Genomic DNA, 24747 nt, shown 5'->3' on the forward strand with positions numbered 1-24747 from the left:
GGGGTATTCCTCAGAGTATAGTTAGTAACAGAGATGGAATATTTATTGGGAAGTTATGGAAGGGTTTGTTTCAGTTAGTGGGAACACTACTCAATTTTTCGTCGAGTTACCACCCTCAAACAGATGGGCAGACTGAGCGTTTTAATGGGCTATTGGAGGAGTACATGAGGCGTTTCATTCAGGCTAATCAGAAGAACTGGCCTCCATTATTGGATGTTGCACAGTTATGTTTCAATTCACAAAAGAGTTCGTATACTAATAAAAGCCCTTTTGAACTGGTGACAGGTCAGCAGTCAAGACTTCCTCAAACGGTAGTGTTGATTTAATCGATTGACGAAATCGGCCAAGAGGGGGGTGAATTGGCAATAAAAATTTTGGTGGAAGCTTTTGCAGAAAATTGAAAATAATTGCACAGCGATTTAGAGTGGTTCGACTTTCTCAACCAAAGTCTACGTCCACTACCTTAGCTATCCACACTAAGGATTTTCCACAAATTCACTAATTTATCTTTCTTTTGAGGACAAAGAGTAACCTTACAAACCCTCAAGAATTATACCCAAAATTCTTGAGAACACTCTCTCTCAAAGAGAACAATACAAATTTTGCAAACTTACAAGGAAATCCTCACAAGGTAGATTGTTTGCACAATTATAGAACAAATAAAAGAACACTCAAAATGAATACAATTGAGCAAAATAAGTGTTCTTGAAAGCAAAATGAATATTGAATGAAAAATAGGCTTGAAATGCTCAAACTTGAGGTTTGATGCTTTCTCTTTGATTCTATCTTGATTCTAGTTGCTTGATGTTTCTTGTTTTTGATCAATGGCTTCTAAGCTTGCTTAAATACACCTTGAATCACTTCTGAACGTTGAGGATCATTAATGAAGATAATATAGCCGTTTTAGTGTGAAATCAATTAATAAAACAGTTTGGAGCGTGGGGGAATCGGTACCCCCTATGGGGAATCGGTTCCCTAAGTGTAAAATTCAAATATTTCGACCGTTACACAGGGGGGAATCGGTTCCCTCCGAGCATACTGGAATTCTCGGAGCCAAACCATTCAGGGGGAATCAGTACCCCCTTGGGGGGGAATCGGTTCCCTCTGAGCAATCTGGAATTTTTGACTTTGAAATGGTTCGAAATACTTTGTAAAATTATTTTGAAATTGTTTTAAGATTAAAACTTAATTTTACACTTGAGTAAAGATTAAAAATGATTTTTGAAAGATTTAGAGTAATATTTTGATATTCGAATAATTATATCGAATATACTTAGAAAACCTTATTGCACAATCTTAAAATTCATTTAACTTAATTTGTTATATCGAAATATCAAAATGTTTTCAACAATCTCCCCCTTTTTGATATAACAAAATATTTTAGTAATTTTAAGATTTTGAAATAAAAAACCGACATTTTTGAAAATTACTCCCCCTTACTTTAACACTTACTCCTCTTTAAAACTTTAACACTTCTCCCCCTTTTTGTTAAATCAAAAAGACATTTGTAAAGAATTTTAAACAAGGTTTTGAAATCATTTAGTCAATTGAATATAATGTTTAAGCTGCTAAGATCACAATCAAGAGAAACGTTAGCCATTAGTTTAATAATCAATATTCATATTTAATGTGACATGGCAAAATTGGTCATATTCCTAAAATGATGTAAATGATGTAATTAATGAATAAATTTAACCACACCAAATATATAAGTTCTCACCATCCATAAATCCAAACAAATTCAAAATCAATCAATCCACAAATTCAAACTTTCCAAAATAATCAAAATGTTAAAACAATAATATTTTAGTTCAAAGTTTTTAAAGCTAAGCACAAAATCAAACATCCGGATCGGGAGGAGGAAAACAAGCTCGCATAGCAGCCATTTCGTGAGTGAGTTCATTAATACGCGCGTTGGTTGCTTCATTGTTTGCACGCATCTCCCGAAGAATTTCTAATTGTTGAGCTCCCATTGTGGATAAATGGGACTCTATAGAAGTAAATCGCTAATCCATGGTCGTATATCAGAAATCGAATGTCTTCATAAAGGATTAAAAATATGGAGGCATTTGATGCGTTTGTTGTGCTTGCTCCTCGGGCTGCTCAGGCTCATCTTCGGCTTCATCGGTGTCTCGCATTAATTGTTGAAGCTCGGGATCGTCATCAACTTCTGGTTGAGCTCGTGAAGAACTAGCTCCGGAGTATTTTCAGATGATCGAACCCATTCACGGTTTCCTTATCCTTTATCCATCCCGCTCTTGTTAAAGAAGGAAGATTAATTTGTTTCTTTATAGGAAAGGAGGCATCTAGACCTACTCTAAGCCCGGCTTTAGAAAATAGATTACTCAAAATGCAATCGTAAACTAGAGATGAACATAGTTTCTTGTTAGGAACAAGATTTACGGTTTCAACAATTTTAGCAAAAATGATCTGAGGTAGGTTTATTTTTAATATTGTTTTCGAAACAATGTAACCACCAAAGATCCAAGGCTCTAAGAGTAGAATAACGACCTCCGGATGGTCGAAACCACCAAGAAATTATTAGATGAAGAAAATGTTCATGAAGGTCTAAGACACTTGTACTATCCCTTCTTTTATAACGAGATCCTAAGATTTGTTTTTCATTTTAAATACCATCATTATCTAATCCGAATGCATTGGCTATGTAAGCCGTGTCAGTATATAAGAATTGTCCTAGGAGGTAGGAACGAATTCCTATGGTTTCGATTTCAGTTCAGTTTTTAACACAAACGACATTAGGATAGAAAATATGAACAAGTTGATGGTAGACAATGGGTTCAAGTTCAAAGAGTTTGTCAAATTTCCACTCTTGTAAAATAAGAAGATATTTAAAATTAATATCTAACATAGCTTGACGAGAAGGAATACGTTCTTCTCTAATTTTGTAAGAGTCGAAATATTGATAATACCAAAAACGATGATTTCTAGGACCATGATGATTGAAGCACGAGTTTTGGATAATCAAATTAGGATCAATGGGATTAGGATTAGGAATTGGATTTTCAGGAATAGGATTAGGATTTGGAGGTGGATTTGCTTGATGGTGTGAGCGACTAGATGATGACCTAGCACGTTTAGGATTGGACATGGTTTAGGAAATCGGAATAGAATGGATAACATGCAATTTTGAAAACACATGTATGCAATTCAATCAATCCTAAAACTCAATTGAGTCCTTAATATTTCAAGGTTCTCTAAATCAATCCTAATGGGCAAAGTTTTTGAAAACTTTTGAAAAATACGGTTTTGAGAAACAATATATGTATAGTTTTCATAACAACAACATAATTCAATCAAAACACAATAATTTGAAAAACAATTTTTTTTTATTTCAAAAATTTCAATAATTTTTAGAAAATTCTTGTGTTTTTGATAAAAATTAGTTGTAATATCTAGTTTCTAATCACTAATCAATCAATGCCCGATCACTATTTCTATCTAGAACTAATTAAAACTAGTCCTATGTTCAAAATCAATGAAATAGAGAGTTTAGAAAATTTTACCTTGAAGGATGAGATTGAGTGGATTTTGATGTTGTTTGCACGATTTTAATGATGATAGCAACTTTAAAAGATGATATTTGAAGTGAATTCCGATTAAAACTGATGATTTGAGGCAAAAATGGAGATTTGAGAGTTTAGAGAGGATAAACGACAGAAGGAAGAATAAGAAGAGGGTTTGAGCAAAAATGTGAGGTTCTGTCCGATAAATCCAGAACCCCAGGGGGGTATCGATTCCCCTAGGGGGAATCGGTTCCCCTTCAAATGGGGAATCGATTCCCTCATGGGGGTATCGATTCCCTCTGCACCAAAATGCTAAAATCCGATTTTAAACACACAAAATGCTAAATTAATTTTCTCTAGTGGTATTGGCAGCCATATATTGAAAATTAATCATGTTCAAACAATCAAATTATTCTTTAAACGATATTTGAACATAAAATTAATTTTTCATCAAGAATCATAAACTCCCCCTAACTAATAGCAAAGAATGCAATTAAAAATTAGCATTTTTTTTAATTTAGTCTTAAAAGTTCTAAAATTATTTTAAACACTAAGTGAAGATATGTTGGTTAAACCTAATTCTCTCCTAAGTGTCCAAAATATTTCCTTGTCTAAAGGTTTTGTAAAGATATCCGTTAATTGGTGCAAAGAATCAACAAATTCTAGAACTACATATTCCTTAGTGACATGATCTCTAATGAAGTGATGTCTTATTTCAATGTGCTTAGTTCTAGAGTGTTGGATGGGATTTTTAGTGAGACAAATAGCACTAGTATTGTCACACTTGATAGGAATGGTACCAACTTCAATTTCATAATCAAAAAGTTGTTGTTTCATCCATAAAACTTGTGCACAACATGTAACACCCTTAACTCATATCCGACCCGAATACAAGTCTGAGGTGTCACATTGACTTTTCAAACTTTAACTCTTATAGAAAATCACGAGAATTTTTAAAACTTTCATTAAAATAAAATACATTAATTTACATAAAACCATAAAATACAAAATCGATCAGAGTATTTGTAATTAACACTTATTACATGCCCACATTCTATACATAACCAAGTACATACTTTGTCAATTACTTCTGATCTGATCTCTTAGTAGTATTGCTATCCGTGCTACTTCTATTTCCACTTTTTCTGATTCTTTGTACCTACGTGTAAATCACTTACACGCTAAGTCATAGACTTAGTGAGGCAATAAATGAATATGCAACAATAAACTTATGAATGTGCATACTTACCATTGAATCATGACATTTCAAGATACATGTATCTATCACACGATAACATATATAATCATATAATGCACATACGAAACTTACCTTCTTGGATCACTTTCACTTTAAATCGGTATTTCAATTGTATAGCCCATGTATATTATTGAGAATAGAGGTATGTGAGTGCATTGAGGTTGTGCACTAATACTGTCACCACAGCTCGTATCAATTCCCTCATGGGGCACCGAATCTTAGTTCAGTATTCGTCCCGAAGGACCACGATCCAGAGGTCACAATATAAACTGTTCATATGTGCCTTTAAACATATGTAAACTGTTCATATGTGCCTTTAAACATATATAAACTGTTCATATGTGCCTTTAAACATATGTAGACTGTTTATATGTGCCTTTAAACATATGTAAACTGTTCATATGTGCCTTTAAACATATGTAAACTATTTATATGTGCCTTTAAACATATGTAAATTGTTCATATGTGCCTTTAAACATATGTAACCCTCGACTCTTGGCATGCCAACTACACCTATAGTTCTCAAATCGTATACTATGGCATTATTCTTATACCTTTCATATCACTTGTTCTTTCTCTTTTGTCACATACCACTTGTATGTGTAATTATATATTTCATATCATATTACATGTATCACAAGTGCATACATTCACGTAGATCATGTAGCTCATATCACTTAATTCATATCATGTTCTCATATCACATATCATATCACCATAATTATCATGTATGCATGTTCACAATCATTGTATTATAAAAATCAACATAAGGATTAGACTTATCACAAGTCTTATTCCATTATACTATACATATAGTATGCACTTACCTTAGCTTTGATTTGATTCGATTCTAATCCTTTGATCGTTCCGGAATAAGCTTACTTTTAGTATCTACATAATCACACATGGATCTATATCAGTATTATAACTAATATACTCTAATGGTTCACTCTTTAGACTAAGAGAAAAGTCAATTTCATCTTTTAATGAAGGTATGCATCGATGCACTACTGATGCATCGGTGCATAAAAGGTATTCGATGTTGTATTATTACTGGGATGCATCGATGCACTCCTTATGCATCGATGCACTGATTGCATTCGATGTTTCACTATTAGTGGGATGCATCGATGCACTACTTATGCATCGATGCACGAATTGCATTCGATGTCTTTATTTTAAAAGAGTACATCGATGCACTACCAATGCATCGATGCACATTCATACAATTTCTGGGTTTTAACCTTGATGCATCGATGCACCATGAATGTGCATCGGTGCACTCTGCCCAGAATCCTCTTTTTGAACCCGAAAGTTCATTCATTTGGATTAAATCCTTCATGTTTAATCCCCCTTTTTCATTCTTAACTCTAGTACACATCCTTAAACCAATCTATATTTATTTATTTCATCTTAAACCTCAAAATCCTATCTTCCATATGTAATTTAATAATTACATCAATTTTGCAACATGTTTCAAATCTAATTCTATTACTTCATATTCCTTAATTAGATTGATGGAAAATCAAATTCCTTCTCAAAATTCACTTACTAACTCTTTTTCAGAATTTCCTTAAGAAACTCATTTTCTTTAATCTTTCATAACTTCTTTATCTTTTGATTTTAGGACAACTTAAGCTTTCCATAAGCTTAAGTATTACCTAATGATCAAAACCCACTCTTAAAATTAACAAATAATCAGCTAACAAGGAATCTTACCTTTGCAAGCTTGGCTCTTCTCTCTCTCGTACATGAAGAAGAAGAAAAAGAAGATGAAGAGAATATCTCTTCATCCTTATCCTCTCTAACATATATATCCTTATCATATCTATTTTTAATTCATTTATTAGTCAAATGACCATTTTTCCCTCTACTTCATTTGATAATTACTAACAACTTTTAGGATTTATTTCCAGATAAATCATTGAACTAATCCATTCTTATACTTTAATCACCAAATTTCTGAAACTTTACCATTTAGTCACTAACCCATAGTTTGGGATGTTACAACTCTCCCCTCCTTATAAGAAAATTTGTCCTCGAATTTTCACTGCACATCTCAATAAGAACATATCTTCTAATGTTATTATGTTGCTTCCTTGACTTATTATTTCTTGTCATCATCAGAAACTTACTTTTCAATCCTTTAGTTTTCCAACTATCTTTTTCATTTATACATTCATCTTCTGTTGCTTATCATATAAACAATAACCAGTAATACCAATCCATTATTGTCTTTTCTCTCATTCGATTATGTATTTTCCCTTTGACCTTTCTAAAATTCCATATAATGTCACTCATCACGTTGACAGTAACATCCATCTCATCACTCTATATCATAAATTCATCTATTTCTTCATAACTCACTTGTATTTCGTCATCATTTGACCAAAACACAACTTTAAATATTCTTCAATTGTGATTAAACATATACTTTAAGGAGTCAAACAATATTTTCACATCACCTTGCACACTTTTCGTGTTTCTATATCGAACTTATCATTTACACTTCCATACGAATCCTCACTTCATTCACTATATCACATTTACGTAATCAAAATGTACAACTATATCCAATACAATTTCATCACAAAATCTTGTTAGTCAACGCTAACTCTTTCATTCTAAAGTACAAATCCTTATCATCTCCACACTCTTTCTTATACATAATAACATCCCTTTGTTTCAAATTCATAACTCTGATTTCATTCATATAATGTTACTTATCCTGTAGACAGTAACATCAATTCTTATCACTCAAAATCAAAAATCAATCAATTGATTTCTTTCCTCATTTTCTAATTAATTCACCACAATCCAAACTTTTACTCATTCTTTCATCCTTGTCTGTATTACATAATTTCTTCATATAACCTTACATACTTTTCTTACTTCTAATCAAACATATAATCATACTCATACAAGGTGTAATTCCCTTGTTTCAAGCTCGTGTATTCCAGTTTCATCTGTCTTATAAACTGATCATCAATGCATTTATTCTTGAACTCTTATACAATTCTAATCACATCATTTAATCTTTTAACGTTCTTATGGTGACAATTGTCCACCATACTCTAACTTACCAAAGTAGTAACAAAACTACTCAATTCAACATCTCCACCTTGAAGAAATAAAAACCTTCTATCATATCATTCAACCAAAGGTCTATAACAATAGAACCTTCCTCAAATCCACCTTTGAACTTGGGTGCTCGCAACTTTATCAACTCATTTGATACATTCATTCTATGAGTTAAATAAGTATAAATTGAAAACGCATCAGAACATTCTTCAACATGAAGAATAATTTTCCAAATTTTATACATGCACTTCCTGAGGTGTTCGCTCTTCTCCCTGCCTGGCCAGGGCAGGTGAATGCTATTACCTTCAGGTTTATTACCTTTCACTTCTTTCGAAGCTCTTATTATCATACTTCTATTATCACATAATAATCTATTTTTATTAGCAAGACAGCATACTCCTTACACTATCAGATCAGAATTTTTCACTTTGAGTTGGCATGTATACTTTTTAAAACACTTCTGACTTCGATTTAAGCCTAGAATCGGCTAAACCGTAGCTCTGATACCATTAAATGTAACACCCTTAACTCATATCCAACCCGAATACAAGTCCGAGGTGTCACATTAACTTTTCAAACTTTAACTCTTATAGAAAATCACGGGAATTTTTAAAACTTTCATTAAAACGAAATACATTAATTTACATAAAACCATAAAATACAAAATCGATCAGAGTATTCGTAATTAACACTTATTACATGCCCACATTCTATACATAACCAAGTACATACTTTGTCAATTACTTCTGATATGATCTCTTAGTAGTATTGATGTCCGTGCTACTTCTATTTCCACTTTTTCTGATTCTTTGTACCTACGTGTAAATCACTTACACGCTAAGTCATAGACTTAGTGAGGCAATAAATGAATATGCAACAATAAACTTATGAATGTTCATACTTACCATTGAATCATGACATTTCAAGATGTATGTATCTATCACACGATAACATATATAATCATATAATGCACATACAAAACTTACCTTCTTGGATCACTTTCACTTTAAATCGGTATTTCAATTGTATAGCCCATGTATATTATTGAGAATAGAGGTATGTGAGTGCATTGAGGTTGTGCACTAATGCTGTCACCACAGCTTGTATCAATTCCCTCATGGGGCACCGAACTTTAGTTCAGTATTCATCCCGAAGGACCACGATCCAGAGGTCATAATATAAACTGTTCATATGTGCCTTTAAACATATGTAAACTGTTCATATGTGCCTTTAAACATATATAAACTGTTCATATGTGCCTTTAAACATATGTAGACTGTTTATATGTGTCTTTAAACATATGTAAACTGTTCATATGTGCCTTTAAACATATGTAAATTGTTCATATGTGCCTTTAAACATATGTAATCTGTTCATATGTGCCTTTAAACATATGTAAATTGTTCATATGTGCCTTTAAACATATGTAAATTGTTCATATGTGCCTTTAAACATATGTAACCCTCGACTCTTGGCATGCCAACTACACCTATAGTTCTCATATCATATACTATGGGCATTATTCTTATACTTTTCATATCACTTGTTCTTTCTCTTCTGTCACATACCACTTGTATGTGTAATTATATATTTCATATCATATTACATGTATCACAAGTGCATACATTAACGTAGATCATGTAGCTCATATCACTTAATTCATATTATGTTCTCATGTCACATATCATATCACCATAATTATCATGTATGCATGTTCACAATCATTGTATTATAAAAATCAACATAAGGATTAGACTTATCACAAGTCTTATTTCATTATACTATACATATAGTATGCATTTACCTTAGCTTTGCTTTGATTCGATTCTAATCCTTTGATCATTCCGGAATAAGCTTAATTTTAGTATCTACATAATCACACATGGATCTATATCAGTATTATAACTAATATACTCTAATGGTTCACTCTTTAGACTAAGAGAAAAGTCAATTTCATCTTTTAATGAAGGTATACATCGATGCACTACTGATGCATCGGAGCATAAAAGGTATTCGATGTTGTATTATTACTGGATGCATCGATGCACTCCTTATGTATCGATGCACCGATTGCATTCGATGTTTCACTATTAATGGGATGAATCGATGCACTACTTATGCATCGATGCACGAATTGCATTCGATGTCTTTATTTTAAAAGAGTGCATCGATGCACTACCAATGCATCGATGAACATTCATACAATTTCTGGGTTTTAACCTTGATGCATCGATGCACCATGAATGTGCATCGGTGCACTCTGCCCAGAATCCTCTTTTTGAACCCGAAAGTTCATTCATTTGGATTAAATCCTTCATGTTTAATCCCCCTTTTTCATTCTTAACTCTAGTACACATCCTTAAACCAATCTATATTTATTTATTTCATCTTAAACCTCAAAATCCTATCTTCCATATATAATTTAATAATTACATCAATTTTGCAACATGTTTCAAATCTAATTCTATTACTTCATATTCCTTAATTAGATTGATGACAAGTCAAATTCATTCTCAAAATTCACTTACTAACTCTTTTCCTGAATTTCCTTGAGAAACTCATTTTCTTTAATCTTTCATAACTTCTTTATCTTTTGATTTTAGGAAAACTTAAGCTTTCCATAAGCTTAACTATTACCTAATGATCAAAATCACTCTTAAAATTAACAAATAATCAGCTAACAAGGAATCTTACCTTTGCAAGCTTGGCTCTTCTCTCTCTCGTACATGAAGAAGAAGAAGAAGAATAAGATGAAGAGAATATCTCTTCATCCTTATCCCCTCTAACATATATATCCTTATCATATCTATTTTTAATTCATTTATTAGTCAAATGACCATTTTGCCCTCTACTTCATTTGATAATTACTAACAACTTTTAGGATTTATTTTCAGATAAATCATTGAACTAATCCATTCTTATACTTTAATCACCAAATTTCTAAAACTTTACCATTTAGTCACTAACCCATAGTTTGGGATGTTACACAACAACTACCAGCTGAAATGTATTCGGCTTCAGTGGTAGATAACGCAACACAATTTTGTTTCTTTGAAAACCAAGAAATCAACATATTTCCAAGAAATTGGCAAGTACCGGAGGTGCTTTTCCTATCTAATTTGCATCCTCCATAATCCGCATCAGAAAAAGCATGCAAGCTAAAGCTAAAGTCTCTAGGATACCAAAGTCCTAAACTAGGAGTGTCCTTAAGGTATCTAAAGATTCTCTTAACAGCTAGTAAATGTGATTCATTAGGGCATGATTGAAATCTAGCACATAAGCAAACACTAAACATAATGTCCGGTCTACTTACAGTTAGATAAAGTAGAGATCCAATCATTGACCTATATAATTTAACATCTACACATTTACCTCCTTCATCTAAGTCAAGCTTTGTTGAAGAGCTCATTGGAGTGTAATGAGGTTTGGCATTTTCCAGTCCAAACTTCTTGAGCATATCTTTGACGTACATAGCTTGATTGATGAAGATGTCATCTTTTCTTTGCTTGATTTGGAGTCTCAAGAAAAATGAGAGCTCCCCCATCATGCTCATTTCGAATTCACTTTGCATTAGCTTGGAAAATTCTTGGCAAAGAACATCATTAGTAGAACCAAATATTATATCATCAACATAAATTTGAACTACTAATAAATCTTTACCTTTATGCTTTAAAAACAATGTAGTGTCAACCTTCCCTTTTGAAAAACCTTTTTCAATTAAAAAATTTGACAATATTTCATACCAAGCTCTTGGAGCTTGTTTTAAACCATAAAGTGCTTTTGTCAATTTAAGAACATGATCCAAAAATTGTGAATCTTCAAAACCTAGAGGTTGTTCCACATACACTTCTTCTTTTATAAAACTATTTAAAAATGCACGTTTAACATCCATTTGATATAATTTAAATTCATGAAAACATGTAAATGTTAGTAACATTCTAATTGCTTCCATCCTAGCTACGGGAGCGTATGTTTCATCATAGTCTATGCCCTCTTCTTGAGTATACCCTTGAGCAACAAGTCTCGCCTTGTTTCTCACTATATTACCACTCTCATCAAGCTTATTCCTAAATACCCATCTAGTACCTACAGTAGATTTATTACTAGGCCTTTCAACTAATGTTCATATTTTACTTCTCTCAAATTGATTTAATTCTTTTGCATAGCCATAATCCAATGTTCATCTTTTAATGCTTCTTTAATATTCTTAGGCTTTATGCATGAAATAAATGCAACATAATTACAAATATTTCTAAGAGAATATCGAGTTGTTACCCATTTGGATAGATCACCTATAATCTCACCATCCTTGACATAGTTGTACTCTCTTGGATAAGATACTTCCCTTTCTTCAATGGTTGGATTCTCAAGAGGATCATGAGTTACCTCATCTTTTGTTTCTTCCTTTGATGATGGTTCTTCAACGTCATGTCTAGCTTCATTTGTATTTATAATACCTACATCATCATTCACACAAGAATCCTTCCTCGGAATGGGATTATCATCGAAAACAACATGTATAGACTCTTCTACAACTAAAGTTCTTTTATTAAATACTCGATAAGCTTTAGAATTTAAGGAATAACTCAGAAAAATTCCTTCATCACTTTTAGCATCAAATTTGCCAAGGTTTTCTTTACCGTTGTTTAAAACAAAACATTTACATCCAAAAGGATGAAAATAACTAATGTTAGGCTTTTAATTTTTGAAAATTTCATATGGAGTTTCCTTTAAAATATGCCTAATCATTACTCGATTTACAACATAACAAGCGGTATTTGTGGCTTTCGCCCAAAAATATTTTGGCAAATTATTTTCACAAATCATAGTTCTAGCCATTTCTTCTAAAGTTCGATTTTTCCTCTCAAAACTCCATTTTGTTGAGGGGTTCTAGGTGCTGAAAAATTGTGATTAATACCATTAAAATTACAAAACTCAGTAAATCCAAGATTTTCAAATTCAGTGCCATGATCACTCCTAACACTAGTTATAGAGTAACCTTATCGTTTTGGATTACTTTTGAAAATGTGATGAATTTTTCTAATGCATCATCTTTAGTACTTAAGAATAGAACCCAAGTATATCTAGAATAGTCATCTACCAAGACAAATGCATATTGTTTTCCACCCAAGCTAGTAGTCCTAGTTTACCCAAAAAGATCTATATGGATCAATTATAATACTCTACTAGTTGATACGTCATTAATAGATTTAAAAGAAACTCGCTTTTGTTTTCTTTTAGCACAAGCATCACAGATTTTATCATTATCAAATTTAAGCTTAGGCAACCCTCTAACTAAATCCCCTTGAATTAGCCGTTGCAAAACACTCATACTAGCATGTCCTTGTCTCCTATGCCATAACCAACTATCATGTTCATCCTTAGCAACTATGCACAAATTAGTCATATCAATATAATCTAAATGCACCATGTATATGTTTCCTATTCTATGACCAACAAGCATAATCTGATTAGATGTAATGTCAATGACTTTACAACCATTAATATCAAACATGACATTGAATCCCTTATCACAAATTGACTAATACTCAATAGATTATGCTTTAATCATTCACATATAAAACATTCTTAATTTGTATGGAAGAGGTATTACCAATAGTACCAATACATTCAATGTGACCTTTTAAATCTTCACAAAAAGTCACTTCTCCTCCATTTTTGGCATTAAGCTTAATGAACCGGTTTTTGTCTACGGTTATATGTCTTGAGCATCCACTATCAAGGTACAATGAATTTGGATTTGTTTCCCGTGCCTTGTAGCAATGCTCCTTTTCCTACAAACATAGATTAATTTCTAATTTTTGGTACCCAAATTCTTTTGGGTCAATATTCATTAGTTTCCAAAATCCTAGTCCCCTTAGGTATCCATTTGTGTAGGATATCCTTATATTTAGTAGTAATGAGCTCCTTAGGAACCCATATACTTCTAACGATTTTTCCATTAGAGGTTCTTTGGGGACCTCTATGATTGTAGTTTTTAAAACTATTTCTAACAAAGTTGGATTTTGAATTTTCTCCACTTTCAAAACGTTTTGTTCCAACTTTATCAAAAGAAGCTTTAAGATCATCAATTTTCTTTTGATGATCATCATTGACCTTTGAAAGTAAATTTTGCAAATCTAAATTTTTCTTTTCAAACTCTTCTAGTTTGATTTGTAAATCTTTGATTTTACTTTCAAGATCGTTGTTGGTTTTGGATATGAGTTTATTTTCATTTTTTCAATTTTGAAACATCATTTTTATATTTTAAAAACAAATTCTCATAATCCGAAGCCAACCCATTATATTCCTCTAATAGCTCATCATAGGATAAATCATCAAAATCAGATGAGTTAGAGGTTACCTTAGAATCTTCTCATAATGCCATTAAGCGCAAGTTTGCTACTTCTTATTCCTCTTCATCGGAACCTTCTTCATCGCTCTATGTAGCCACATGAACCTTGTGCTTATTCTTTGATTGACCCTTTCTCTTCAATTGTGGGCAATCATATTTGACATGCCCCGGCTTTTTGCATTCATAGCAAATGATCGGGTCCTTCTCTTTTGGTTCATTTTTTAGGCCTTCATTTCGTTTGAATTTTCTTCCTCAATAAGGTCTCATCATTTTTCTGAACCGTTTGGCAAACAATGTCATTTCCTCGTCATCGTCATCTTCATCCGAATCACTCTTTTTTTTGTAGATTTGAGAGCAACTCCAATATTTTTCTTCTTCTCATTCTCCTTTGGTGTCTCTTCAATCTTATCAAGGTCCACCTCATCTTCAAGCATTATTTCATGAGTATGGAGTGAACCGATTAGCTCTTCAAGAGTTAAGGAAGTTAGATCCTTAGACTCGATGATTGTCGTCTTCTTTGATTGCCACGATTTTGAGAGGGAGTAGAATAACTTACTCACAAGCTTTTCATTTGAAATGATCTCTCCATATGATTTGAGACCATTGACAATCGTTGAAAATCTATCCGTCATAGCTTTGATATCTTCATTTGGTTTCATCCTGAAATTTTCATAGCTATGCGTTAGAATACTAATTTTAGATTTCTTTACCTCATCGGTACCTTCATGAGTGATTTGAAGTTTGTCTCATATTTCTTTGGCGGTTGTACAAGATGAAACTCTTTCGTATTCATCTGGTCCAAGAGCACAAAATATGATATGGATGACTTTGGAGTTCAGTTGGAACATTTTTGTCTCTCATTCACTCCATAATCTTGGATGAGTGAGAGGCTAGAAGTATCCTTCTTCTACGACATTCCATGCTCCCATGTCACTTGCTTGAATGAAGTACATCATCATATTTTTCCAATAGGCATAATTAGCCCCATTGAAGAAAGAAGGCTTGTTGACGGGCATCGAATCGAGACCGGAGTCGAAGTTTGAAGTAGAGGCCATTGATGACTTTGATTATCGATGTAACTCTTCCTGAATCGACTCAAGAGGCGATTAAACCTTCAAATGAGTTAGGCTCTGATGCCAATTGTTGAGTTAATCGATTGACGGAATCGGCCAAGAGGGGGATGAATTGGCAATAAAAATTTTGGTGGAAGCTTTTGCAGAAAATTGAAAATAATTGCACAGCGATTTAGAGTGGTTCGACTTTCTCAACCAAAGTCTACGTCCACTACCTTAGCTATCCACACTAAGGATTTTCCATAAATTCACTAATTTGTCTTTCTTTTTAGGACAAAGAGTAACCTTACAAACCCTCAAGAATTATACCCCAAATTCTTGAGAACACTCTCTCCCAAAGAGAACAATACAAATTTTGCAAACTTACAAGGAAATCCTCACAAGGTAGATTGTTTGCACAATTCTAGAACAAAGAAAAGAACACTAAAAAATGAATACAATTGAGCACAATAAGTGCTCTTGAAAGCAAAATGAATATTGAATGAAAAATAGGCTTGAAATGCTCAAACTTGAGGTTTGATGTTTTCTCTTTGATTCTCTCTTGATTCTAGTTGTTTGATGTTTCTTATTTTTTGATCAATGACTTCTAAGCTTACTTAAATATACCTTGAATCACTTCTGAACGTTGGGGATCATTAATGAAGATAATATAGTTGTTTTAGTGTGAAATCAATTAATAAAATAGTTTGGAGCGTGGGGGGAATCGGTACCCCCTATGGGGAATCGATTCCCTAAATGTAAAATTCAAATATTTCGACTGTTACACAGGGGGGAATCGGTACCCCCTGGGGGGGAATCGGTTCCCTCCGAGCATACTGGAATTCTCGGAGCCAAACCATTCAGGAGGAATCGGTACCCCCTTGGGGGGGAATCGGTTCTCTCTGAGCAATCTGGAATTTTTGGCTTTGAAATGGTTTGAAATACTTTGTAAAATTATTTTGAAATTGTTTTAAGATTAAAACTTAATTTTACACTTGAGTAAGGATTAAAAATGATTTTTGAAAGATTTAGAGTAATATTTTGATATTCGAATAATTATATCGAATATACTTAGAAAACCTTATTGCACAATCTTAAAATTCATTTAACTTAATTTGTTATATCAAAATATCAAAATATTTTCAACAGGTAGATAGGACCTCTCAAGGAATATGTCCTCGTGGCTTAAATTTTGTGGGGGGTGGAAGCAGAATATGGAGATTGTCAAGGCTTACTTGGAGAAAACAACAAAGTATATGAAGAAATGTGCAGATCGTAACACAATGGATCTAAACTTTCAGGTTAGAGATTTGGTGCTGGTCAAGTTGATGCCAGAAAAACTTAGATTCTTGCGTCAGAGGGATCGTCGCTTGGTACGCAAGTACGAAGGTCCAGTCTCGATAGTAGCAAAGGTGAGGAATGTTTCGTACAAGGTTGACCCTCCTACTTGGATGAGAGTTCACCTAGTTTTCCATGTGAGCAATTTGAAGTTGTTTCACATTGATCCCAATGCCGTAAATCAGAGTCAGTCTGCCAGGGATTCGATTGGTATGCAACCACCTTCACAACGTCATGTTGACGAGATTCTTGCAGGTATAATAGTTAAGGTGGGCGAAAAGCAAAGACGAGAGTACCTAGTCAAGTGGGGAGGCCTTGATCAGGAAGAGAACACTTGGGAAAAAGAGTATGATCTCAGGGCATTCAAGCAAAAGATCGAAGAGTTTCATGTAGTGCAGTCGACGAGGGCGTCGACAAATTAGGTGTGAGAGATTGTCGTGGCCGCCCCTTTTATGGGGCCACAACCGGGTACTTACACCAAGGCCAATCATGTATAGGGCCTATCGGTAGGATATAATAAGTTTGTCATCTTTTCAAGCATTTCAATATTTAAGGTAGGGAATGAGGGTAGGACTTACAGTCCCCAGTTCGAGCATTTTAATGTCTATAGGTAGCAATTTTGTTATTTTGTTTTCGCATATATGTAGGGGTGTACAACCGGTAGAGTTTGGGTTGATCCACATGTAAAGGTTGTACCTTGTGAACACCATCGAGGGCTGCCCCTACTACCTAGTCGATGGTGTGGGTGAGTCTTTTGTAACCCGATGTTATTTTCCATTAATAAAATATTTTTCTTTCAGAGAAGTCCGAGGTCGGGTGTGTGCACCTACTATGCCTCATTGTCTCAAATTATTGATCGAAGGACCATGCGGTTACAATGATCTAAAATGATGTTTGTTTGTGTTTGATCAGATATACGAGACAAAGGCTGACTTGACTGGGAAATGTCCCTTTCCAGTGCCACACGGATTAGCAATCGAACCAACTAGGTTAAGTCAGTGACACGTATTACTAGGGGTGTTCAAATCCGGGTACCCGGTCTTCAGGTGTTAATTTCTCGGTCTGTGTCCCGACCCGAATGTTACGAGTACCCAGTAATCAGGTACCTAAATTTTGCAGGCACCCGAATACCCAATTTTTTATCATTTTCAAATTATTAATTAAAAAAATAAACAATATACGCCACTTCTATTTATAAATAAAACTAAACCATATAGAGGTAAAAAAATGAGAAATAATGAAAGAAAATGGGGTTTCTTACATGGGGAAGGAAGGTCAAAACGGAGAGGGAGCCGGTGACTGTTGAGATGAGAGCGCACTGCTGGAACCTGGAGCGGTGGAGCCGAGCGTGAGGAGAGGAAGGAAAGGAATGAATGATTTAGTCTTTTAGGGATTTCAATTTTGGTTGGGTGTTAGTTTAATTTAATATATATATATATAAACTAATTGGGTACCCATAAAAAACTATTGTGTAATATGGGTCTGACTCAGTCGGATAATTTTTTTTAAAATTATCCGATTTTTTTAAATTCGATTCAACGGGTCGACGAATCAGATCAACTAAATCGAATATTTTTAAATACACCTGTACATTACATACTCAACTCAACCTATTTATTCCTATCCAACTCACCCAACTTCATTGCATGCTCAACTGAACTCTCTTCAAGTCTTAAACTTTCTATTTTATTGAAATTGTTACTCTTTTTCAATTCATGACATTTCGCATATTCTAATGGTCGTGGATGGTTTCATAAAATTATTGTCGTATACATATATAATGTTAGATCTAAAAATATTTTTTAGCATGGACATATATATATTAATAATAAAAAAAATTTGTATGGAACAGACACAAATAAAATTATAAAGTGAACACCATTAATAAAATAAAAAATTAACATAAAAAAATTAAATTTCATAATAAAAACGTACTCATTCTAATATACACATATATCCACCACTTTCCACATATGATTATCAAGTCAATAGGAGCACTACAAGTTGGGTAGTTCTGTTGTACGACAACCTAGTATAAGGCTAAGGAAAGACGCTATTGAAAATGTTAATATTTTTTTAATATTTTTAAAAATTATTTATAAACTTATATATTCTTTTCGTCTCTTTTTGACGTGGTTGAAAACTCTAATCCCTTTCAATTTCCACCTTTCTTCTCCTCTAGATTGTACATCTTTCTTCTCCCATTAATTGTTAGTTCCGGAGAAAAAATTTCCTTCACCCTCCCATATGTAAGAATTGTTAAAAGGAAAACCAATTATAAGAAAATTAGAAAATGGCTTTCAAGTTCAACCTCATAATTGTCACTGTCTCATCATATATATCAAACATTTTATTTAATTGTTTATGTATTTCTGTATCGAGTCCTAATGACTATTGGTGCAGTCGGTTGGCGTGAAGGACACAGTCCTTTCTTCAAGGTCATAGCTAACCAAGAAATTCATCTGAGACAAGTTCCCAAAAATGGCTATATCATTGGATGGTACCATGGTGAAGCACACCATGTCGTCCTGGAGTTGTGCGAATGTGTTCTGTGGCTGCAACTTCACCTCCGCGCCACCCCCGAAATGGAACGTGATTGTTGGTAGATCTGTGTCCTGACCGGCTTTGAAACATGGACTGAGGAGACCTTTGGGATCACTCACTCGTTCCACCTTGATCGCTTCCTCCAATGTCGATTCGAGGCTGTTATAAAATTTGGACTGCAAGAAGGTCAATGTCGTCCCGGAGTCGATAATGATGTTGCCTTTCTCTGTTGCTGATGAAGATGAAAAGCTGCCGTAGGGCAACCTTTTATCTCCGACACTGACGGCCTCTAATGTCACGTAGTAATATGTTGAAGGGTCTCTCTGAACTAATGGAGTTGTACTTGTAACAGCATTTGATTCCTTTGCAGTGCCAAATATGAATGTGCTCGATTCAGCTGCCGATTCGGGTGCCTGCAGGCAGTAGGAAAATTTCCCATTGATGGACTTCTCCAATTGTTTGACTAGAGAAAGGGGACCTCCCCCGAGGCCGACGATACCGGAACCTACATTATCGAATGTTCCACCGTTGTTGTGTCCACAGCCGAACACAAGGTTGGGGAACGAAACCGGACCGACCGTGAAATTTTCGAGAGCAATGTTACCTTTGGTGAAGGAGCGGTCTCCATAGGAGTAGCTGTATTTACAAGTGTTTTTCTCTGGATCACAGACTCTGTCCGAACCATCCAATACATTGCAGGGATCTGTCCCACATTGAACGCTCTTGTATGTAGAGGATTTCGTGGGATCAAACAGAGGAGACTTCTGCTCGTAACATTCTTCACAAGGCTTACACTGCACCCATGTTAGATCACTGCCGGTATCCGCTATTCCAAGAACCGAAACCGGTGGAGTTCCGATGGAAATTCGCATGAAATATTCTCCTCCGTTAGCCACTATATCCGACTGGAATGCCTTGGAATACGTTGGCCTGAACCGATTAATTCGAGAGACAGAGCGGTTATAAGCATTGTAAAAACGATCGAACTCGGTTTCGAGAGGGTTGTACATCGGGGAGAGTGGTGAGTCACGGTGTATGAGGTCCACCGAGAAGCCACTCGGGAGGGTTTTTGCAACTGTAAACACAACCAGCCACTGAGTCAAGCTCACGAACAGTAGCGAAACCAGAGAAAACGACATTGAGGCCATGGTTTTGAGAAATACGAGCTATGAAGAGTTCAAACTCAAAAATCTAAATTTATAGGTAGGTGGAGGAAGACTAAAAGTTAGCAGCACTTATGATCGGCTGAAACGAAGATAAGGGAATCTCAAAGAGGAGAAATATGATCACTCTGACATATAATTTGTTCTACTCAATCATAAATTAACATCGTCTACTGGGAATAAATAATTAAAGCATGTTCAATGTAAAAGTACGACATTTATAAAAGGCGAGATATAAAATTGTTTAATTTCTTCTAATTTTATAGATGAAAATAACAATAATTCATTATAAACATTGAGATTATAAAATATATCTATACTAAAAAAATAATAGTATTCTTAAAATAATATTTTTAGTTTTAATAAATGGAATTATTTATTATTTTAATTTAATTAATATTGAATTAATTCGTGAAATAAATCTAATTAGGAAATTAAAATAATACAGATAACCTAATTTACATTAATTAAACGTAAAGGACCGTATAAATTCTGGTAACCGCCCTAGACATCTTCATTCTTGGAACTAAATAATTGTATTATTTATCTAATAGCAGATGCAATAATGACTACTGAGGTGCCGGAAAGTGTAAAGGAGAGTCATGTTGTAGTGCTATTCCGTTAAATATACACAACAATTTTTATTTTTTTAATAATTTAAAGGGGTTATAAGATAATGTTTACTTAAAAAAATTAATTAATTGATAATTTATACACATCTTATCTACGAGTTACTAAAATATAAAATCTTTAAGAAAAATAACAGTCTTTTATTATTACAACTATTTAATAAGTTCAATATACGCAACAAATTTAACTTCAAAAGACATCGTATTATTCCCTAAAGAAAACACAGAAAATTATACCTAGTATAACTGGAAGCAAAGCTAAAACAATAATTTATAATATATGTAATATTTATATTTAATTTATATCATTCGACGACTCACGTTATATCTTATATTAAAAAACAATAATGTATATAATTATCTGATTTATTAACTATATTCAAAATTATATACTAAGAGTATGTAAAACGGCCACTCCTATGTCCTATAAGCTTTAGAGGCAAGCTACTATAGCTTTTTTTTCAAGAGTAATTGGTCCGGGGAACACATAGAGAGCAAGGATACAGCAGACAACATCCTATCCCGTTTTCTTGTTTTGTTCTTTTTAGGGTTTGGGTGAATCAGGAAAGTTATATAGTACGGCGGTCTTAATATACAGTTAAAAAAAGACACTTCATTTTTGTTAATTTTTTAATAAAACAGTAAAAAATTATCGGAAACATTATTATTTCTACCAAAATTATTGAACGTTTTACCGAGCTTGGTAATATATCGATAAAATATTATCTAAAATATTATTTTTTCTACGGATATATTACCAAACCCGGTAAAGTGTCAAATAATAACAAAACTGGTAGAAAAAAAATAATGTTTTCGATAATTTTTACGATTTTGTTAAAAAAATAATAACAAAACGATAACACGTTTTCTTAGTCGTATATTAGGTTGCCGCACGTGAGACTTCCCTGATAAATTATGTAGAGCATGCATTTATAATTTCAAGTTAGGTATGTCTTCGATGTAGTTAGAGATGAATAAGGACGAGGATAACCGTTTTAAAAATTTTAAATTATATATATTTTAATATTTTATACTCTCTAAAATTTATAAATTCGTTTACTATTGAAATTTGAAAAATTCGTCCCTCGACTTAATATCCTAAGTCGTCCTTGAATGTAGTGTTTGAAAGGACATTAGATAAAATATTAATTTCATGTTTATAAATTTATCATTAACATTCATTTCAATAAAAAAAACAAAAATCTATATCTATATCAATAAATTTTAGTATCCTTATTTTTAAAGGAATATTAATGATATACTCCGTTATTATGGTTTGGTTTTAAATGAAGTTGAAAAGTGTTAAACTAGATTTATTGAATTTAGGACATTTTTAGCTGAAACTAACATGACATTTTTGTTAAGTTTTTCGATTATTAAAAGTTACAAAATGATCCTCCAACTTGTTGAATCCCTTGAGTATTAAAAGTTATAAAATTATCACTTGACTATTCATATGTTCCAAACTTGTCTTTTTTTGTTAAAAAATTAGAATTCGTCTGAGATAGACGTAAAATATAATCCCAGAATTGATTTAGCTGTATTTTGTAGGTCGATTATTCATTTACATTATGTCGTCGAGTAAGTGCTTGAAAGTAACGACGGTGGTAGAAGATAACATTAAAATATGTTTTAATCCCATCTCAATCAACATGTTAACGTTCAACTTAGATGGTCGTCAAATTTTAAATAAAAAAGAAAAGTGTGGAACATATAAATAGTCATGTGACTATTTTGTAACTTTTAAAAGTTTGAGACTCAACAAAACAACACTCTATATTTGTGTTAAAAATTATTTTATAACTTTTAATAGTAAGAGTACTTAATAAAACATCACCCTATAATAGAGATACTAGTTGTATATTTTACCCAATATATTTTAGTTGTTATAGTTATGGCCTGTGGGGTTGGCTAGCAGGTAAAAAAGCATGAAGTATGGGGAAGAGCAAAAGGGAATTGTTGATGGCACGTTTTATTTCTGTGGGACAGCCAATAAAAAACAAAGAAATAGAAATCTGTAATGTGGAACCAGTTGTATAAAAGCGTTATGAAGTTTGGTTTACAGGAGGCGTTATAAACGCACTAAATTTCAGAAAAGTAAACTCCAATTACAAACCAATAATGCTTGGTTGCTTTTTGGCTAGTGCGTGCCCAGTGCCTCCCTACAACCACACCTTTTGCCTCCTTTCCTTCCTAATAATCAAACTTTGCGTTTTGGATCGTACAGTATATTGTGCTTACTAATTAGCCTAAAATTAAACATCGAGTAAAAGCCATTATGGCCTTCAACAACAAACCCAAGAAGCCCCATCTGATTTCATTCCATTCTAATTTCGTCACCGCTCTGCTCTTCATACTTGCCTTCACCGTTCCTCTCCTCTTTATCATCATCCTTCACATCTCTTCGTCCTCCCGTTGCACCCCTTTTGCTCCGAACAACGTTGAGCCTTGGTCCGGCGACCTTCGGAATATGCAGTTTGCTTGGAATCGTCTTCCTTTCAAATATATTCAATCTCCTCCGGTCGTACTCAAAATCGCTGTTTTCTCACGGAAATGGCCTACTGGCACCACTCCTGGTGGAATGGAACGTCATGCCTACACCTTGCACACGGCTTTAGCTCACCGCGGCCACCGTGTTCATGTGTTTACGTCCCCTCTGGTCGATAATAACATAGACCACCGTGATGATTACCCGAGAATTCGTTGCCATGAAGGTGATGCTGGTAAGTGGAGATACAACAAAGCTTGGGAGCTCTTTGATGAAGAGAACCGGCGTGAACCGTTCGACGTCGTCCATTCGGAAAGTGTGGCTCTTCCTCATTGGTTGGCTCGTGATCTCAAAAACCTAGCTGTTTCGTGGCACGGTGTAGCGTTCGAGAGCTTGCAATCGAGTATCTACCAGGATTTAACTCGGAAGCCTAATGAACCCATGTCACCTGCTTTCAATGATAGTTTATATGGGGTTGTCCCAAAAGTGCTTAACGAAATAAGATTCTTCCACAACTATAATCATCATGTTGCAATCAGTGATAGTTGCGGAGAGATGTTGAGGGACGTGTATCAGATCCCGATTGGACGAGTTCATGTCGTCCTCAATGGTGTCGATGAAACCGGTTTCCGAAACGACTTATCCTTAGGCCTTGAGTTCAGGTCCAAAATTGGTGTCCCCATAAATGGTAGTTTGGTGCTCGGAGTGGCTGGAAGATTAGTCAAGGACAAAGGGCATCCTCTGCTTTACGAAGCTTTCTCCAAGCTCGTAAAAAAGCACCCTCATGTGCACTTGATCGTCGCGGGGAGCGGACCGTGGGAGAATCGATACAAGGAATTAGGCCCTCGTGTACAAGTTTTGGGGTCTATGAGTCCATCCGAGCTGAAGGCGTTTTACAATGCTATCGATGTTTTCGTGAACCCGACACTGAGGCCTCAAGGGTTGGATCTGACGCTGATGGAAGCGATGATGAGCGGGAAAGCGGTGATTGCATCGAGGTTCCCCAGCATTAAAGGCAGCATTGTTGTTAATGATGAATTCGGTTTCATGTTTGCGCCGAACGTGGAGTCGTTGTTGGAGACGTTAGAGGAGGCGGTGCGGGAAGGGCGGAAGAGGCTAGCACAAAGGGGAAAGGCATCGCAGGAATATGCAGCTTCCATGTTCACAGCAAGCAAGATGGCATTGGCATATGAGAGATTGTTTCTTTGTATAAAAAATGACACATTTTGTGTCTATCCTTAGGATATGGTATACATGTATCCATGTTTATACTACTTTGGCTTATTACTTTGATAAATTTTAGTTTCATTTTCAT

At 34.2% G+C, this 24747-nt stretch overlaps 2 protein-coding genes across 3 annotated transcripts; one reads left to right on the forward strand and one right to left on the reverse strand.

Annotated features, from left to right (window-relative positions):
• The first annotated feature begins 1191 nt into the window (after positions 1-1191).
• Positions 1192-24744, forward strand: LOC120141897. 2 transcript variants are annotated; one of them, XM_039156658.1, is made up of 3 exons: positions 1192-1196; positions 16108-16120; positions 23198-24744. In XM_039156658.1, coding segments are annotated over exons 1-3 (1491 nt in total). In that variant the 5' UTR covers positions 1192-1195; the 3' UTR covers positions 24675-24744. The 2 variants fall into 2 exon arrangements, with proteins under 2 accessions (XP_039012589.1, XP_039012590.1); XM_039156659.1 differs by lacking the exons at positions 1192-1196; positions 16108-16120 and having other exon boundaries at positions 23179-24744.
• LOC120141952 (probable aspartic protease At2g35615) lies at positions 18993-20302 on the reverse strand. Its single transcript, XM_039156712.1, has one exon. It carries the CDS (start codon positions 20298-20300, stop codon positions 18993-18995), a length of 1308 nt encoding a protein of 435 aa, XP_039012643.1. The 5' UTR covers positions 20301-20302.
• Positions 24745-24747: the final 3 nt, after the last annotated feature.

This window comes from Hibiscus syriacus, unplaced genomic scaffold (assembly GCF_006381635.1).
Source record: "Hibiscus syriacus cultivar Baekdansim isolate YM2019G1 unplaced genomic scaffold, ASM638163v2 tig00110816_pilon, whole genome shotgun sequence".
In the NCBI taxonomy this organism is placed as follows: Eukaryota; Viridiplantae; Streptophyta; class Magnoliopsida; order Malvales; family Malvaceae; genus Hibiscus; species Hibiscus syriacus.

Bases quoted from the DNA above. Each gene is read 5' to 3' on its own strand.
- LOC120141952 (XM_039156712.1), bottom strand. From the start codon at position 20,300: ATGGCCTCAATGTCGTTTTCTCTGGTTTCGCTACTGTTCGTGAGCTTG.